Below are 20,936 nucleotides of genomic sequence, written 5' to 3' on the forward strand. Positions count from 1 at the left end.
GCAGACACATCAGACAATTTTGACACATTTTTGGGACCATTGTCATTTATACAGCAATCAGTGCTATACAAATGCACTGATTCCTGTGTAAATGACACTGGCAGTGAAGGGGTTAACCACTAGGTGGCAGTGTAGGGTCTAAGTGTGCCCTGGGGAGTGTTTCTAACTGTGTGGGGTGTGGCTGTGTATGACATGTCACTGATCTCTGCTCCAATCACAAGGAGCAAAGATCAGTGACACTGTCACTAGGCAGAACAGGGAGATGCTTGTTTACATTAGCATCTCCCCTTTCTTCCTCCCCGTGAAGCGATCGTGGGTATCCCCGCGGGACCCGTGATCGGACTCATGGAGGATCCGACCAGCGTGCTCAAATTTAAAGGGACGTACCTGTACGCCCATTTGCCTGTCTGTGCTATTCTGCCGACGTACATCGGCGTGTGCCGGTCGGCAAGTGGTTAAATCACTTTGCCAATTGCATGTTGTAACTTGTTTGTAGCCTAAATGCTGAAATTTACGCTAAAACTGTCATTTTGTAACTTTTGGATATGCCAATAAAAACGTGGCTGTGCCAGTAAATTTTGGCAACACTGATCGGCACCCCTGCTGTGTAACTATTTCCTTTATATTGGCTTTTGGGATTTACAAATACAACAATTTAGAAATCAGGTGGAAGGTTTAGCACTGAGAAACACTTTTTGAAAGATAAAAAGTGCATTTTCATATACCGCTATAGAGATCAGACCAAAATGAGGGACAAGTGAGGAGGAAAGAGGGACTGAGGGACATTGCTCCAAATCAGGGACAGTTGGGAGTCATGATAATGTATGGATGGTTAGCTCGGTATAGAGTGGAGGGGCGGGGTCTAGAGGTGTGTCTCCGCCCCCAGCCTAGGCTTTAGATCAGTATAGAATGGATGGGCGGGGCTGCCATGCTTGCCAGGTGTATTTTTTCCCTCCAATCCGGGATTGTAATACCGTAGTTAGAGAATGGAATGTTTGCTGAGTATGTCTCCGCCCCCAGCCCCGGGACACGTTCTGCACACTTTATCTCCGCCCCCACCTCAGGATTGAATTAGACCAGAGTGAAGGGGCGTAGCCTGGATGTTTGCCGGGTCCTTTCTCCGCCCCCCAGCCCGGGGATAGGCTGAGTAGAAAGCAGAGGGACGGGGATTAGAGAGCGAAGGGGCGGGGTTGTGTGGCGGACAGTCACATGGGGGATGAGTATTGGAGTATCGGAGGGAGCCGGTGTGATCGGTGCGGTGTCCTCCCCGGTGCTCGGCATGGAGTACTTGCTCCAGGTGAAGCTGGGCTGTCTGTTCGGTCTGCTCCTCCTCACCCTGTTCTTTGGGCTGGTTCCGTCCAGGATCCGATGTTTCCGGGCCGCCTCTGGGACGGGTGAGTTCTCTACTTCTGGAACTCTGCGGTCATGTGATGGGATCTGGTCATGTGACAGCTGGGATTGGGATTACCTGTACCATGTTTCCATGCATGGAGGATCCGCATGGACTGGGGATGTCACATGTGGGTCCCTCTGTATACATGGGGTGGGGGACCTTCCAGAGGTGGAGATCTACAGGAGAGGTCAAAGATCACCGGGCACACAATTCCAACCCCCCAAAAAAAGACTTCTCTTACCCCCCCCCCCCCTTTTATTTTTTAGCATCACAAATGCAGGGTTTGGGGGTGATTTGCCCTCGTGGGTGCAGGGATCGGGAGTGTGTTACGCTCGGGGGTGCAGGGACCGGGAGTGTGTTACGCTCGGGGGTGCAGGGATCGGGAGTGTGTTACGCTCGGGGGTGCAGGGATCGGGAGTGTGTTACGCTCGGGGGTGCAGGGATCGGGAGTGTGCTACGCTCGGGGGTGCAGGGATCGGGAGTGTGCTACGCTCGGGGGTGCAGGGATCGGGAGTGTGTTACGCTCGGGGGTGCAGGGATCGGGAGTGTGTTACGCTCGGGGGTGCAGGGATCGGGAGTGTGTTACGCTCGGGGGTGCAGGGATCGGGAGTGTGTTACGCTCGGGGGTGCAGGGACCGGGAGTGTGTTACGCTCGGGGGTGCAGGGACCGGGAGTGTGTTACGCTCGGGGGTGCAGGGACCGGGAGCGCGCATTTCACTCAGTGTCCTCTGCCCCATTCACGTTAAGGATCCACCTGAAAAACTGACAGGCGGATCCGAGCGGGCTTATTGTGTGAAAGGGGCCATAAGGGTAGACCCAAACGAAATTGTACAATCAGATTGTATGGTGAGCCTAAGGCTGACTATACAATCTAATTGTACGATCTCCTTGAGATCTAACATCAGCTATGGAGTGTAAGGAACTGCTTGATTGGAAACGGTAATTGGTTGGATTAGGTAGATCTTCATATTACAAAGTGTTGGTAATTCTAAAGTGGATTGTTTGGGCAGATTGTAATGTGTATGGTGACCGTCTGACCCTCCACTGTACAGTCAGATTGCACAATCTCTTTTAGCTTTGCCAAGACCATGTAATATGAAGACAACCCATCCATTACCTTACAAGTAGCCACTGTACGATGAGGTTGTATTGGCAGTTGTAAACCTGGTACACGAAGATCATTCAATGTTGCATATGCTGAGCAATCACATTGAATTCTCTGCAGACCACTCAGAATCACTTTGATGCATCGATTGATTACAGTCTGTATGTGTCCGTTTCAAAGATTCAATTGTATTTTCTGATTCTGTTAAGGATTGCTTCTTCGGATCATTACATGTATGGCCATCATGAAAGGTTCTTGCATCCATGTTAACCACTCGGATGATTTCCCATCCCCCCTCCTCCCACCAGCCAAAATTCACACCATGCAGATTAGATTAGGAAGGTCGATGTTTTCTTTGGGAATTCAGAGTGATTATAGTTGGGGCTCCAAGCACACTGAGCTTAAGGCGGAGTTCCACCCAAAAATGTAACTTCTGAGATATATATAATCTCTATCAATTAATGCCACAAACGTGAATCATAAAGTGTTATAGTGCATATAACTGACGTTCTAATCAAACGCAGTTCAGTCCAACATAATCGGTATAAAGTCCCTTTTTAAAGGGGTTGTAAAGATTTATGTCTTTTCACCTTAATGCATCCTATGCAATAAGGTGAAAAAAACACTTGGCTGTCATGAGCCCCCCCAATTTTACTTACCTGAGCTTGTTCACCTGCTGTGCGCATCCCCAGCGTCCTCTTCTCCACTGAGTCTGGCTGTTTGGATAGATTGATAGCAGCACAGCCATTGGCTTGCATTGCTGTCAATCACATCCAATGACACGGCCGCCCGGGGGGGGGGGGGGGGGGGGGGCGGTGCGGGACCAAGTCATAGACTTGGCGTCTATGGACGCCCAAGTGTATGACATGGGAGCATGCCCGCAAGCTAACCCCCTCGGGGAAAGAGCTTCCCAGAGAGGGTTAGCTTTAGCGGGGAGGAGACGAGACAGCCGTCATGGGACCCCAGAAGAGGAGGATCAGGGCCACTCTGTGCAAAACTAACTGCACAGTGGAGGAAAGTATAACATGTTTGTTATTTTAAAAAAATCAAACCTATACAACCCCTTAAAGGTATAATGGTGACAATAACATGTTGTGGTGTCCACGCTCAGGTGCTCCTCACCCTCAGGCAATGAACGATCACCTTAGAGCGTGTGACCTCGCAATTAAGTTCGGTCAAACGCATGTGAATCACCTAAGGCAGTGGTCATCAACCCTGTCCTCAGGGCCCACTAACAGGCCAGGTTTGCAGGATAACTGAAATACATCACAGGTGATATCATTTGCTGTTCAGTGATTGCACTATTCTAGTCTGCATCTCCTCAAGGTAATACATAAAACCTGGCCTGTTAGTGGGCCCTGAGGACAGGGTTGATGACCACTGACCTAAGGGATTCTACGTTGGCTGTATGGATCCAGACTGCTCACTGATGCTGTATCCTTATATACAAACCATAGAAAGAGACTCCCATAGCGTGATACTAGAGCTGCACGATTAATCATCAAGAATTGTTATCGCAATCTTGACTAAAGTGTTTCCCAATTCTTTCTATGCAGAGATTTCTCTCTGCTCTTCTGAATCCTCAGCCATCAAAAGAAAGGAAGGAAAAATCAAAACATTATCAGTTGAACTTAAGTATAAACATTGTAACAATTTGTCAGTGGAATAGACTTTGTGTAAGTGAGGAAAGTTTAACCACTTAGAGCCGGTGTTGTGCCATATAGTGTCCGGCCATCATATAGCGTCTGCATGCGCAGTACGGAGCAGACGAAGCTTCAGAAAATCTCCGAAGCTGAACAGTGCCTGCGCCGTGAATGGAGGTGGTAGCCCCACCATCCAAGCGGACACAAGGTTGTGAATATTAGAGGGCCCCTCGCGGGCGAGCTTCGCTCGCCACGCTTCGGACTCGGCCTCGCTGCGCTCGGCTCTTTTTTTATTCCTACTCTATGTCCACTTGGATGGTGGGGATAGAACCTGGACTCACGGCACAGGCGCCGTTCATCCTAGGCAATTTTCGGAATCTGTTGCTGTGTACTGCGCATGCGCAGTACACAGCGGACACTATCGGATGGGGGACCTTATATGATAAGACACCGGTTCACACTGGGATGACTTGTCAAGCGACTGTCGCCTCCCATTCCCAATGAAACCGTTCCAGTAGGAGCGACTCAAGTTGCTCCAACTTAGAAAAAAGGTTCCTGTACTACTTTGGGGGCAACTTGAGGCGACTTGCATTGACTTCTATATAGAAGTCGTTTTACAAGTTGCTGCTGCTGTCGTGTGCAGGTCGCCTGAGGCAGTTGCGCTGCAAGTCGCGCTGCCTCAGTGTGAACCTATTCTAAATCCTCATACAAGCAGTAGAAAGACTCCATAGCATGATACCATTTACCACACTTTTATTGTACAAACAAAAAAGCCCCAGTACAGGGTACTCGCATGGGTTAGGTGCATTAAGTACACCAACCGATAACAATTCTTAACGATTAATCGTGCAGCTCTAGTATCACGGAGTCTCTTTCTACTGTCTTGTATATGAAGATACAGCATCAGTGAGCAGTCTGGATCCATGCAGACAACTTAGAATCCCTGAGGTGATTCACATGCGTGTTTGACTGAACTTAATTGCGAGGTCACATGCTCTAAGATGAGCGGCCATTGCTCATATCTATATCTATACACATCTATATATATATATCACATACATACATACATACATACATACATACATACATACATACATACATACATACATACACACATATACACACACGGGTTGACAAATTTTGCTTTGAATTTAGGAGCCTTTTTTTTTTTTCCAGCTCCCGGGGTAAGGCCACTCTTTTTCACCCCCTATCCCTAACTCACAATGGAGCACCCAGTCAATAACTCCATTGAAACGCTGTTACATCAGGGGTATGGGCTGACCAGAAAGAGTAAGGCTGGCAACAGATGGAACTGGCTGGCGACACTGGAAGGCATGTGGAACTGCCAGATGGCACTGGCAGGTGGCCCTGGTTTGGCGATGGCAGGTGGCCCTGGTTTGGCGATGGCACTAGTTGTCACTGGCAGATGGCACTGGTTGGCGGTGGCACTGGCGTGGCACTGGTAGGCGGTGGCATTGGTAGGCGGTGGCAGGTGGCACTGGTTGGTGTTGGCAGGTGGCACTGGCAGGTGGTTCTGGCACTGGTAGGTGGTGGCAGGTGGCACTGATTGGTGGCACTGACTGACGGTGGCACTGGCAGGTGGCACTGGGTGGTGGCAGGTGGCATTGGTAGGTGGCACTGGTAGGTGGTAGGTGGCACTGGTTGGCGGTGGCACTGATTGGTGGTGGCACTGATTGGCGGTGGCACTCGGCACTGACGGTGGCACTGGCAGGTGGCACTGATTGGCACTGGGTGGTGGTTGCAGGTGGTATTGGCGGTGGCACTGGTTGGCACTAACAGGTGGCACTGATTTGTGGTGGCAGGTGGCACTGATTTGCAGTGGCACTGATTGGCGGTGGCAGATGGCACTGATTGCCGCTGGCAGGTGGCAATGATTGGTAGTGGCACTGGCAGGTGCTACTGGTTGGCACTGATTGGCGGTGGCACTGGTTGGTGGTGGCAGGTGGTATTGATTGGTATTGGCAGTGGCACTGGTTGTCGGTGGCACTGGTTGTCGGTGGCACTGATTGGCGGTGGCAGATGGCACTGGTTGGCGGGGGCACTGATTGGTGGCACTCGGCACTGGCAGGTGGCACTGATTGGCACTGGGTGGTGGCAGGTGGCACTGGTTGGTGGTTACAGGTGGTATTGCTTTCAGATAAAAGTGGTCTCTGTGGTGGATTTGCCGCAAGATCACTTTTATCGGCGGCGGGAGAGGTGCCCACCCCAATCCCGCTGCGTTTCAGTCATCTCCGCCACTTAGAGCCATCGGTAGCAGCAGAGACGATCCAATCCTTTCTGATCTGAGGCAGATGTGATCTGTGTCGAGTGAGGGAATGATGGCTCCTACTCAACTCATAGTTACTTAGTAAGGTTGAATAAAGACACCAGTCCATCCAGTTCAACGTCAAACGTCACTTCCAACAGCCCTAAGGCTGGGTTCACACCGCTGCGGGGGGAGAACCGGATGTGATTCGCACAGCAAATCACATCCGATCTCCGTAGCGCTGCGAGTTCAGCCATACAGATAGTATGGCTGAACTCGCAGCGGTCCCGCAGCAAACTCGCACGGGACCCTTTTTTGGGTCCGCAACGGAATCGGATCGCATGGGGGTTCACACCATGCGATCCGATTCCTGTGCGAGTCGGCAGATCGCACTGCGATATGCCGACGGATCTGGGGGTGTCATTAACATAACATTGACACCCCCAGCCGTCCGCATAGGGCAGTGTGAACTGCCGGCGGGAGGTATGCGATGCGGGAAAACGCCGCGGATTCGCGGCGTTCCCGCATCGCAGCAATGTGAACCTAGCCTTAAGGGAATTTTTTTTTGCAGTTAAGTGTAAGGCTAGGTTCACATTGCTGCGATGCGGGAACGCCGCAAATCCGCGGCGTTTTCCCGCATCGCATACCTCCCGCCGGCAGTTCACACTGCCCTATGCGGACGGCTGGGGGTGTCAATGTTATGTTAATGACACCCCCAGATCCGTCGGCATATCGCAGTGCGATCTGCCGACTCGCACAGGAATCGGATCGCATGGTGTGAACCCCCATGCGATCCGATTCCGTTGCGGACCCAAAAAAGGGTCCCGTGCGAGTTTGCTGCAGGACCGCTGCGAGTTCAGCCATACTATCTGTATGGCTGAACTCGCAGCGCTACGGAGATCGGATGTGATTTGCTGTGCGAATCACATCCGGTTCTCCCCCCGCAGCAGTGTGAACCCAGCCTTAATGTGAGATCTGCTGTCTTTTTGGCCCCAGATCTCACATTACAGAGGTCCTGTCATGCTACTTTTCTATTACAAGGAATGTTTATATTCCTTGTAATAGGAATAAATGTGATCCAAATTGGTTTTGGATTATTTATTTATTGTTTGGGACAGTGTAAAAATACAAAGTTAAATAAGAAAAAAATAACTTTTTAAAGTGACCTGTCCCTTCGTGCTCACACAATCGTTAGAGCGATAGCAATAATTCTAGCAAAATACCTCCTGTAAACTCAAAACAGGTAACCTGTAGAAATATTTAAACGTCGCCTATCGAGATTTTTAAGGGTCAGTTTGCCTCCATTCTATGAGCGGGTGAAATTTTGAAGCATGTCACGTTGGGTATCAATTTACTAACATTATCTTTTACAATATAAAAAAAAAAAGGGCTAACTTTACTATTTTCTTTTTTTTTGTTTTTTTTATTTTTTTTATTTTTATTTTTTTATTTAAAAACTCTATCTCCTCTTTATAGTAACTTGTAAACAACAAGTTTGGAAAAAAAGTGGTTAACCTGCTATATATAAGGAAACAGGATTTTGTGTTTATCTTTTTATTTTTTTTTATTGGATATATTTTATAGCAGAAAGTAAATGCACTTCATTTTCAAAATTTTTCTTTCTTTTTCCATTTTATATTGCAAGAAATAAAAAAAATAAAATAAAAAGCCCAATGGTGATAAAATGCCACCAAATGAAAGCTCTATTTTTTTTTTTTTTTTTTTTTTTTTTTATAAATTACATTTTGGGTACAGCACTGCATGATCGTGTAGTTACCAAGCAGTGCAGTGCTACATAGCAAAAAATGGTCATGAAGGAGATAAAACCTTCTAGAACTAAAGTTGAAAGGCCCCTCCGATTCACACCTAGCATAGCAGGAACATGCTGGGTTTTATTTTTTATTTTTTTTCACGTTACACATAGGGCAGCAGTCTCTTGAATGAGCTGTCCTATGTGTGACAAATGTGCCAAAGAAGCTCCTGAAGCTTTTCAGGTATAAAGTTTGCGTTTTTTCTTACCACAGGCTTTCCAACGCTTGCCAGGCTCAGAAATGGGCATCTGCTGGCCATGTTTGGGGTGTCATGTGCAGATGTGAATACAACCTTACAGCGGTGTATAGCTCCCGCCTAATATTGTGACTCCTTTTACACACCCCTGTAAAGGGACCTTTTAAAATAAAGATCATACTTATTTTGATCTAGGGCTGCAACTAACGATTATTTCCATAATCGATTAATCGGCCGATTATTTTTTCGATTAATCGGATAAAATCATATTAAAAAAAACAAAAACGCACAATATGAAAAATAAACGCACAATGTAAAAATAAATCAATTATCAAATGTTATATATCTCAGAGTGCACAATGACTAAATAAAAAAAGCCAATACTATTAAAAAATATATATATATATATATATATATATATATATATATATATATATATATATATATATATGAACGCTTGTCACAATTGAATTTAAATTGTGCAGATACAATAATGCAAATATTAGTCCTCTAATTAACAAGATTTGCACTTTGCACAGATTTTACAAAAACACACCCACTAATTTCATTTTAATTTTTGTATATTTTACATTTCCTGGGGTTATAAAACATCAGAGTAGAGCGCTTTTACTACCTGTTACTTCCCTTGTTACCTAGTATCATTATTTACCAACCATGCTGAGCTACGTGCCGTGTTAGGTTCTGCATTGCTGGGACTTGTAGTGCCTATCCTGAGCTATCTGCTTCAATGTTCAGTGTCCTCATCCCTATCCCCCTGCTTCAATGTTCAGTGTCCTCATCCCTATCCCCCTGCTTCAATGTTCAGTGTCCTCATCCCTATCCCCAGGCTTCAATGTTCAGTGTCCTCATCCTTATCCCCCTGCTTCGATGAGGACACTGAACATTGAAGCTCGGGGATAGGGATGAGGACACTGAACATTGAAGCCCGGGGAAATTGAAGCAGGGGGATAGGGATGAGGACACTGAACATTGAAGCAGGGGGATAGGGATGAGGACACTGAACATTGAAGCTTGGGGATAGGGATGAGGACACTGAACATTGAAGCCCGGGGAAATTGAAGCAGGGGGATAGGGATGAGGACACTGAACATTGAAGCAGGGGGATAGGGATGAGGACACTGAACATTGAAGCACATAAATTGTATTTGGGTACAGCGTCTCATGCCCACGCAATTGTCAGTTAAAGTGGTTGTAAACCCTTACAAACCACTTTGACCTACAGGTAAGCCTAGATTAAGGCTTACCTGTAGGTCCTACACGGTTTAGGAGATATTTGCAAAAAAGACAGGCAACGCTGTCTACGGCACATGCGGCACACTGGGCATGCTGCTGCTAACAGCGATATGCCGTTAGTGGCGGCTCCCATGCGTGGGAGTAATGTCCATCGCTGCTCTGGCGATGTGAGTGGCCGGAGCAGCGATACCCGGAAGAAGATGGGCGCTTCGTGGAAGAGGTGACATCGCTGGCTCCTGTGTCAGGTAAGTGACACATAATGGACTGTTATGCGATGCATAGTAGTCCATTATGCTTTACCTTTGCAGGGAGACAAAGAGGAAGTAAACCCATCAGGGTTTACTTCCTCTTTAACTTCACAGTTCACACAAATACATTTTAAATTCAAACTGTAGCACTGACGTAAGTCAGCTTTTTTTTTTTTTTTTTATTTTTTTTCCCCCACAGTAGTGTGACAATCCCTCCACCTCCGGTCTAACTAATCACTCTCACCTTATGGCATGGACCCCTGTGCAAACGGGTGGTCATGCAAGTGGGTATCAATAGGGTTAACACGGACCATAAACGTCTCTCATTTCTCCTTAGATCTCAGCAAGGACGCCAGGTCATGGGTAGAAAGAAAATATCGAAGTGCTCACCACTTAAGTATAAGATAAGCTTTTTGTGTTCAAACACAAACTATTCACATAAAGATGATAAAAACACAGCATGTAAAGCCGACAATCGAGTTAGTTCTGTAGGGCAGCAGCGGGTGATGTCACGCATAGCTCCTCCCCGAACACGTTGCGTTCAATTGGAACTTCGATGTTACGGTGGAGGAGTCCAATGACGTTGATGTCTGTCTGTGCTGTCACCGGATCTCTGACTGAACTCTTTTAGACGATCAAAAAATATTAATTGAGGAATTAAAATATATACACACACACACACACACACACATTTTTTGTTCAGGAGACTTTTTCATACTAGTACATGGTACAGGGGGCACATATGAGGAATATGAAGTGTTGAGTAAACAATTTCTTTAAGGCATTCCCTATGTAAGAAATGTATGTATTTGGGAATGCCCTGAACCCCATTATCAAAATGTTGGGGCTATATAAATCAAGTATAATTGTAGCCATACCCAAGGCTGGCCATACACGGTTCAAATCTCTGCCGGTTCAGGGGCAACCAGCTGAGAACCGTTAATGGGCAGGCTGAATGTACCAAGTTCATCCATCAATTTGGGTCCAACCAGCCTGCTGGGTTTTCTTGCGATTATTGCTAGTGGCTGCTATAGCTAGCAATAAATCGCTATCTTCTCCTGGCGCAGACGGCTTCCCCTGCCAGGAGCAGACAATTGATTCCCCTGTCAGCACTGTCTGTGATGATGGGGGGGGGGGGGGGGGGGGGTTCTCTTCTGATAAATAGTATCCTGGTTGATTTCTCATGAACGGCAATTGTTTACAAATCCTGTTACCGTCATTCTAGTTAATCATTTACTATATAAAAAATTCCCTTGTCGTCTTTTTCTCTTTTTTTTTTTTTTTTTTTTTTTTTTTTTTTTGTGACGAAACCCTTTATCAGAATAAACTTAAAAACACGTATTTATAAAAGCAACTTTTTTTTTTTCTTGTATGTATTTTTGGGTACCAAGCCCCCCAAAAAAAAAAAACTACGTAATGTTTTAACAAACCATAGTCTGCTTAACCACTTGAGCCCCGGAGGCTTGATTCAGCACTGTGTCGCTTTAACTGCGAGGTCGTGTGATGTGGCTCTTAAACAAAATTGGCATTTTTTTTTATTATTTTATTCCCCCCCCCCCCCCCCCCCCCCCACAAATAGAGCTTTCTTTTGGGGGTATTTGATCACCTCTACGGTTTTTATTTTTTGCGCTATAAACAAAAAAGAGCGTCAATTTTGGGGGAAAAAAAGTAATATTTTTTTTTGCTATAATATCCCCAAAAAATAAAAAGTTAGTGTCTACAAAATAGGGGATAGATTTATAGCATTTTTATAAATTTTTTACTAGTAATGGTGGCAATCAGTTTATTTATTATATTGGAGAGGGATAGACCGCAATAAAGCCTGCCAGGTGTTCTGTGTCCCATTAGGGAGATTCATCATCTCCCATTTGTCCTGTTCACTGTTATCTAAAAATTAAATAAATAATGAATTTTGGATTGTCCCCCATAACTGGAATACTGGGGAAGTCTTCCAATGAGGACACTAGTTCTGGTGACCTGGGGGGTCCCCAAGGAATTCCCTTCATTTGCAGGTATTTCCTCTCGCTTCCTGTTTGGGACAGGAAGTGAAGGGAAATCTAACGGTTGTAACCCTCCCTTGCTCTATCCAAAATGGGGGAGGGGGACGTTTTGCTTATAGTTCTACTTTTTAAAGTAGCGGTTTTGGAATAGATATTTTTATATAGTTACACTGGTGCAGCTTGAACCAGTGTAAGTATGTGCCATATGTCTGGGATCCCCATGGAAGCTGAATATCACTGTAGTAGTCACCACTACTACAGTGATCACTGCTAGGTCCTGTGTCAAGCAGCTGCCCTGCTGCTTGGTGAACACGGGTGGTTGCTCACTTGGTACGGGCGCTTTGTATTTTCTTAATGAATGTAAAACATTCTGAAAATTGGATTAGGCGGAGATCATTACGTCCTCACCATGCCATCTCGTCAAATCGGAGAATGCTTTGCATTCCCTGTGAAATTTCAAAAGGGGAGATTTACTAAAACTGGTGCACACGTAATCTGGGGCAGCTATGCATAGTAACCAATCGGCTTCTAGGTTTTATTGTGAGAGCTTAAAGTGTTACTAAACCCAGGACCCTGCATTCACTATATCTGGTATCCTACAATACACAGAGCATGGAAATGCAATTATTTTAGTAAATATAAACTGCTAAATGCCTTTTTTCATCAGCAGTATATAGCAGTCTTATGACTTCTGTCTGTGTCTGGTTAAAGCTTGTAGGAGGAGTTTTCATACTGCACTGAGCTGTCCTTTAGGATCCAGGACCCCCGACCCTCTGTCTGGACAGTGCTGATTGGCCCTGTGCAAATCACATTCACTATCCCAACAAAACTCTCTAGCAATACACACCAAACTGAGCATGTGCAGCCTGACTCCAAAGGCTCAGTCTTATCAGGACACGTTCTGGAGTCAGTAGAAGAAGGGGTGGATAAGAGAAGACAGGATCAAACTGCTGTTTTTACACAATGCAGAGGATTAACCCTTTAGGTTCCACAGTGAGTATAACACACATTCTTTACTGCATATACAGACTGATTTTACTGTTGTGCGTTTAGTAACACTTTGATGGATCGAGCTGAGGTTAGAGACTGGTTACTATGCACAGCTGCACCAGTTTTAATAAATCTTGAACCAGTGTAAGTATATATGTATGTATATATATATATATATATATATATATATATATATATATATATATATATATATATATATATATATATATATATATATATATATATATATATATATATATATATATATATATATGTGTATGTGTGTGTGTGTGTGTGTGTGTGTATATATATATATATATATATATATATATATATATATATATATATATTTTCTAAATGTCTTTATTGTTCTGGGTCGGGTGTATATAAGGTAAGCTCTGACTGTGAAATGAACATTACATATGTGTCTGGAATGAGGGGCTTTTAGTGCTTTATCACAAAGATGACTTGAAATGTGCTAGTGGAAATATTTTTTCTCTCTAATATCCGAAGCTGAAACCAAGCAAGTATAAAAATGTATTCTATTTAAAAAAGGTAACTGTATCTTTTTGTAAGTGTCCAACTCTAGCTTGATATCGGCTTCTTATAATTCCCCCACATCAGTACCCATGTAAGAGGGAGGGGCAACAGTTAATATGATACATGTGCTGACAGAAGGGAAACTGATAAGTGAGCAGCAAATGGCCTCTTTAGTCATCTGCTGCTTCTTTACTGTCCAATCCCTGGCTGGTAGCAGGAAGTTTAGCATTCCATTTTGGAGCATTTTGGGTATGGATTTTTTTTTTTTTTTACATAATTGCATTGGCCCAGCGTAACTATGCATAGACCATACCTGTGGGATCCTTCGGAAGCTTGAAATCGGTGTAATATACATCGCTACTCCAGTGATCTCTACCAGCTTCTGGGGCTTGTGCTGTGGCTTCCCTGCTGCGTTGCGAACACAGTAGGTCGACCATTCAACATGGGTGCCAAGCTTTCTCTGATTGGACAAGGAGACCTCACCAGAGCAGTATAGTGCGGTCATTTATCTACAATTAAAGAATTATCATGGTAGGCATTTCCCTCTGTATCCAATTTCCTTGTATAATAACCAAACCTTTTTTTGTTTCTTTTCAGCGATCCATCAGATGTGGTTGAGCTTTATTAGCTGCATAGCTGGGGGAGTGTTCTTAGCCGCCTGTTTGCTGGATATCGTTCCTGACTTTCTCAGTGACATGAAGGAGGCTATGGTGAAAGAGCAAATAATAGTACGTATTATGGAATAAATTGCATGTTGTGTGTTTAAAGGATGCCGGTCAGAAGACAAGTATAGGAGTTGTCCTTTCCAATTTGCTTTGGAAGGGTTACGCCTTGGAGCAGTTATCCTCATCTATGCTATTTAGTGAGTTTCTGTCCTGGATACAAACATGTACATACTATCTTTTGTAATTTGGACATGCTTGGTCCAGGTCAGTGGCTTTCTAGGTAGTGAACGAAGGATCAGCGTAACACCCCCAGAATGCGATCCTTTAAAAGCCAGGAGTGAAAGTTCCCTGTTCTGACCTGATGGGTTCCTTAGGACTTGTTCACACGGGGCATATCAATGCATACACCTATTGATGTTAACTGGGACGCAGCTGCATGGACACAGCCGCTGCTCCCAATTTGACATGCGTGTGGGTGCGCGTACCAAAACTCGGTGTGTGTTTGGGGCTGTGTTCCGAATTTTTTTACAGCATTTTCGACAAATTCAGAAATATCTGAATTAACGAAAACCCAATTTAACAAATATTTTTCCGACTGTTCATAAATTTGAATATTCATAAGTTTGAAAATTTAAAAATGGGGAAAAAAAAATAGAAAATCTAAAATAACTAACTTGACTATTGCTAGCAATTAAATTATAGCTATTGGAATTTCCTTTAACATTTGGCTGCTAGTAAAAGTAAAAAATATGAATTCATCCAAAGTTACAAATTAATCGAAAAATGTTTATTTAATGTTTTTGTTCCATTTGTTTAGATTCGGTATTTCAGATAATTTTCTTAACTTCGGATAAATTTTGTATTTGTTACGTTCGCTAACATCCAAATTTGAAAGGAACTTCCAATGCCTATAATAGTTATTTAAAATTTTTGGATTTTCATTCTTATTTTCGAATTTATGAATTTACATATTGCGATCATAACGAATAAGGAAAAAGGGGGGGGAAAACACTGCGCTAAGGCCAAAAAGGAGAGGGAAAAAATCAGCTGCTGACACTCAAAGCCAATTGAAAATATACAAAAAATAGTGTAGCGCTAGTTAATAGATCAGTGTAAAAAATCTGTGACTAAGTAAAAGGAATAGCAATAAAGCTCAACAACACACCAAGTATTTTAAATGCAGAAGATACATAAATCCTGATTATATACTGGAGAAATCGTAAAAAAATGTCCCAATGTTTAATCCACAAATGTTAGATGGTGAAGTTTCAATGAAGATCCTCCCAGCTACAGTATGGACAACCACACAAATCAAACCAGGAGCAACAGCTTGTCTGTAGTTATAACAGTTTCTGAAAAGGTTGTATACTCTTACCAGAAAAGTTGGACACGCCTGTCATATGACAGTGTGTCATAAATGCTTAAAATCCTGACTGGTCTCAATCAGATTTTGTTGTACATTTAGGTCCTGGGGGTGGGTCATCACTGTATCATCCCAAGGCTCCGCGGTCAGCTGCAACTCCTGATATGGAAAGTGCGTCGCCCAAGTCCAAGAGGTCAAGCACTCGCATTTAAAAGATATCCAGGATATGATAAATAATAAAAATGAAAAAAAGACTCCAGATGGTGCAGGTCAGAGAGCAACCAATAGGTTTATTGAAAAAGTCATAAAAAAATGACCTAAAAAACAGCAAGTGATCACAAGGTAAAAACGGACATAAAATATATCATAAAAGCAATGTGGGGTACAAGAAATGCAAGCCCTACGCATTTCGACAACAAAAGGTCTTCAACAGGGGCATGCCATTTTATGTTGGTGCCCGTGGGAGGAATGGTGACCCGTGGTTGGTGCCTGTGGGAGGAATGGTGCCCCATTTTTTCATTTCAGTGGGAGAAATGGTGCTTCATCTTTGAGTGTCAATTTGAGGAATTGTCCCCCATGTCTGTGTGAGGGATATTGCCACATTGTGTCAGTGGGAGGTATAGTGCCCTGTCATTGGTGTCAGTGGAAGGAATGGGGCCCCATCATTTGGTGTTAGTGAGAAGAGCTGGATAAAGGCAAGCAAAGGACTAAAGTTTGAAAACCACTAGTTTAGACCAAAAGAAAGGAAAGCTTTTAGATTTAGAGGGCTAGCTATAAAAATCTGATTTATGTTCTGTTTCTCTTTAGACAGATTATCCTCTCCCAGAATTCATCTTGGGTACCGGAGTCCTGCTTGTCTTGATTATAGAACGCATTGTCCTGGAATGTAGTCATAGTATGACCGAAGAGGCCGCACCACTGTTATCCAGCCCTTCTTACTCTCGGGCTGTAGGAGAAAACTCGCATCGCCATTCCCATGGTGGTCAGAATCACGATGGGGAACACAGAGTACATCACTTCCACGTGGATTTCAATGCTCACTCCTCCTTCCGGTGTTTTATCCTCATCTTGTCCTTGTCTCTGCATTCTATATTTGAAGGGATTGCCATTGGACTACAAAATGCCCAGTCAGAGCTTCTACAGATAGCCATTGCAATCCTCATTCATAAGAGTATAATTGCAGTCAGCCTATCCCTGCTTTTAATGCAAAGCAATGTGAAGACCCAATGGTTTGTGCTGTCCATTGTCATGTTCGCACTTATGTCGCCAATTGGTATTGCTATAGGAATTGGGGTGATTCAGAATCAAGCAGCTGGAAGTGGTCTTGTTCAAAGTATTCTAGAAGGCTTGGCTGCTGGGACATTTGTCTATATAACCTTTTTAGAGATTTTGCCACATGAACTAAACTCTAGCAGATGGCGCCTACCTAAAGTCATATTCATAGTGCTGGGGTTCTCGGCTATGGCAGCGCTCAGGTTTTTAGGCTGATACTGAAACCCTTACAATAATTTTTTTTAAATGTACCTTTTTTAATTATCTACCTCCCTCTTGTTTACATCAATCAGAAAATGCATATGTATCAAATTATTATTATTATTTTTTTTTTTTTAAATACTTGACTGAAAAGTGTTTTCTCCCCAACACAGTTGGTGCTTTACTCTGTTTTGCAAAGAGCCAAAGAGGACGACCTCTGCACTAAAGGACTTGCAAGGAAATAAAATATATTTTGCTATGTTGTGAGCTTTAACAAATCAAGATTATTTTTAAATGACTTTTAATCTGGAAGTTATTATAGTTATTTTTTATGTTTGTGGCCACCAAGAACCATTAAACCTCAATCATGATTATGCTTAAAAAGCCCAGTGCCTTACTTTGCACTTTATTCTGGTTAATTGCACATCATGTAAATTGCACACTGTGTTAAGACGTTCATAGTACATGTAAAGTGGCATCATGTATCATGGGATTGTATTGGAGACGCCTGACCAGCACACTTGCGTAGGAATTAGTATGGCGTTGCCATCAACCCCCTTTGTCGGTATAATAGCCTTTTGCTCTTCTGGGAAGGCTTTCCACAATTTTTTTTGAAGCGTGTCTGTGGGTATGTGTTTTCAGTATAAAGGGCATTTGTGAGGTCAGGTGTTGACGGATGAAAAGACTTGACTTGCAGGAATTAATCTAAAAGGTGTTCAGTAGGGCTGAGGTCAGGACTTTGAGCGGGCTATTCAAGTTCTTCCACACTAGGCTCATCAATTTGTGCCTTGGTTTGCCCACCGGGGCGAAGTCCTGCCAAAACAGAAAACGGGCTTTACTAATCTGGTGGGATAATGCTAGATGGAGACTACCTTCAACCCCTCATAAGACCTTTTGGAGTCTGGTCCAGAGAAGTATCTCTACAGGATGCTTCATGGTGGGTATGATGTGCTTAAGCCAAACATTGCTTTTAGTCTGATGGCCAAAAAGGTCAATTTTGGGCTCATTGGACATAGAAACTTCTTAAAAACGACTTTCCCATATACCTTTTGCCAACTGTAGGTGAGTTTGTCATGCATTTTAGTTAAGTGTCTTTCTATTTTTTTTTTTTTTTTTTTTTTTTTTTTTTGTGTCCTACTCTCATAAGGCTGTAAATGTTAGTTTTTTTTTTTTCCTCTTGGGCCACAGATATAAGCATGGTCTCTGCCACATAGGGTTGTAACTCCAGGGTTGATGTGGATCAACAGAAATATTCTCTTTTTAAAGAGGAAGTAAACCCTAATGGGTTTTACTTCCCCCCCCCCCCCCCCCCCATTGCATACTAGCCTATTATGTGCACTTGCCTGCAAAAGAAACCTGCGACGTCCCTACTGGTGGTCGCATTCATCTTTGCCCCTCTTCCTTCCATTGCCCCGGATTTCATGACTGGACGGAGTCGCATGATGTTGCATGCGTGGGAGCCATCAGTCACGGCACTTGCTAATGAAGAAAGGGCACGGAGGTCCGTTTCGTCACAGCGCGTGCGCCGATGACATCGGCGCAAGTGTATATGGTAAATACCTTTTTAGATTTAGGAGATATTTATAGTACCTACAGGTAAGCCTTATTATAGGCTTACCTGTAGTGTAAGAGGGTTTACAACCGCTTTAAAGTTAAAAACATTATTTGCAAAGTGACTCTAATTACAATGTATAAACATAAAGTAATTGATTGCATATGCATACACCTCCATCAAGTCAATTGGGTGGCCTCCCTAACTAGTCTCCTTTTTGCATGGTGATTTACTTTTTGTGGCTAGTCTGGACTTGGCCGATTTACAGCTCTTCAGTACTTTGTTCATGTCTTGGTTATGGATGTAAAAGTTCTCTAAAACTAGCCAGAGATGGATCGAAATTTGTTTGGTTCTGCAGGAGTCCCCACTGTTCTAATGCAATAGTGCAGCGGGGAGGATTCCCCAATCCACCTCGACTGTGTGGATGGAGGAATAGGTTTGGCTTTTTATTATATATATTTTTTTTTTTTTTTTTTTTTTTGGATAAAGTAAGCGAGGTTTATGATCCCCGTCTGATTTTTTTTTTTTTTTTTTTTTTTTTTTTTTTTTTTTTTTTTCTGCCATCTGTGTGCCATTTTGGAGATTTCCCTTCACTTCCTGTCCCATAACCAAACAGAAATGAGAGGAAATTCGTTCAAATTACGGGTTATCCTTGGGGACCCCCAAGTCACCAGAACTAGTGTCCCCATTGAAAGGTTACCCCAGCATTTTAATCCCTCTGCAGTCTATCCAAAACAAAAGAAAAGCTTTGCCTTCAGTTATTCTTTAAGACTTGGAATTTTTATTTATTTTTTTGAACTCCTTCGAGGCGGTACTGTTTGCCCAATTTCACACCAGAGTCGTGTAGAAGAAGATATTGTCAAAATAGGACAAATCGCCGTTATCCCTGGATCGGCAGATTCGGGTGAGCCAGTTAGTCAGGGACTCTCTTCTCTGGTGGCTGAGATCTCCGGCCCTTTGGTCTAGGAAATCGTTCCTGCCTCTTCGTTGGACGGTGATCACAATGGACGCCAGCCTGACCGGCTAGGGTGGAGTACTAGGAGTACAATCGATCCAGGGTCTCTGATTGAGGGAGGAATCCCAGCTGCTGATCAATGTGTTCGAGCTTCGAGCGATCAGGCTATGCCTCTCCACATGGTCGATGAGACTACGAGGTCATCCGTTCAGAATCCAGTCAGACAACGCCACAGCGGTGGCATATGTCAGCCATCAAGGAGGACCAAGAAGCTCTGTTGCAGCACGAGATGTCGCTCACATCCTTTGGGAGTGACACGTACCAGCCCTGACGGCCATATACATCCCGGGAGTAGAAAACTGGCAGGCGGACTATCTTAAGTCACCAGATGCTGGACCCAGGAGAATGGTCACTGCATCAGGAGGTGTTCAGGCTTCTTTGCTTGCGGTGGGGCACACCAGATGTGGATCTTCTGGCCTCTCGGCTCAATCGAAAGGTGCGGAGGTTTGTGTCCAGGACAAGAGATCCTTGGGTGGACGCGTCAGGTCTGTCGAACTCGGTAATTTCCACTATGCTGAGGACACAAAAATCTTCTTCTCAGAAGATATACCATCGTACATGTGTGAGGAGATGGGGTAGCGTCCACGCACCTATTCGGTGTCCATGATCCTGCTGTTCTTACAGTGTGGAGTGAGCCAGAAGTTGGCCTAGGTCACCATCAAGGGACCGATATCAGCCTTGGCTGTTTTTTTTCCAATGACTCCTGGTGTCTCACTCATTGAGCACCTTTTGTGCAAGGGGTCCAGCATGTAGTCCCTCCGGTCCACCCCTACCTCCGTGGGATCTGAAGCTGGTGCTATCGGCGCTTCAGAAACCGCTGTTTGAGAACATTGGGGAAATTCCCTTGTTGACTGTTTCCTAGAAAGTGGTCATCTGGTTATCCACAGGGATAAGGTGGTGTTGCATCTGCAACCTTCTTTCCTGCTGAAGGTCGTTTCGGCCTTCCATCTCAATGAATACATTGTTACCATCTCTGTGTCCTAAGTCGACACAGCCTAAGGAGGTGGCCCTACATTCCCTGGACGTGGTCCAGGCTTTAAGGGTATATCTGTCTGCCAACCCCCCCTACTGGAAGTCGGATTCGCCCTGCGTTTCGGTGGCTAGTCCGAAAGAAGAACTGGTGGTCTTGTCAACCACCATTTCCAGGTGGATCAGACAGATCGTGGTCTAGGCTTACGCCCTGAAGGGGCAGGTGCCCCCCTTTCCTGTCACGGCCCATTCCACCAGGGCAATTGGGACCTCTTGGGCCTTCCGACATCATGCATCAGTCTCTCTGTTCACACTTTCACAAAGTTGATTGTAAGCGTATCTTCTGATGCTTGCTTTGGCTGCAAATTTTTGCAGACGGCTGTGTAATGTTGCAATTTACAGCCTTTCTTCTTGTTACAGAAAGTTGCATTTTGATTGTCAATGCTTTCTGTT

At 44.2% G+C, this 20,936-nt stretch overlaps 1 protein-coding gene across 1 annotated transcript; it reads left to right on the plus strand.

The window, feature by feature from the left end:
* Window positions 1-1,180: 1,180 nt before the first annotated feature.
* On the plus strand, window positions 1,181-17,331 carry LOC143963752 (zinc transporter ZIP1-like). Its single transcript, XM_077473480.1, has 3 exons — window positions 1,181-1,394; window positions 14,044-14,174; window positions 16,282-17,331. Exons 1-3 carry the CDS (start codon window positions 1,217-1,219, stop codon window positions 16,960-16,962), a joined length of 990 nt encoding a protein of 329 aa, XP_077329606.1. The 5' UTR covers window positions 1,181-1,216; the 3' UTR covers window positions 16,963-17,331.
* Window positions 17,332-20,936: the final 3,605 nt, after the last annotated feature.

This window comes from Lithobates pipiens, unplaced genomic scaffold (assembly GCF_037356315.1).
Source record: "Lithobates pipiens isolate NorthernLeopardFrog02 unplaced genomic scaffold, aLitPip1_a1.2 Scaffold_8, whole genome shotgun sequence".
Lineage (NCBI taxonomy): Eukaryota > Metazoa > Chordata > Amphibia > Anura > Ranidae > Lithobates > Lithobates pipiens.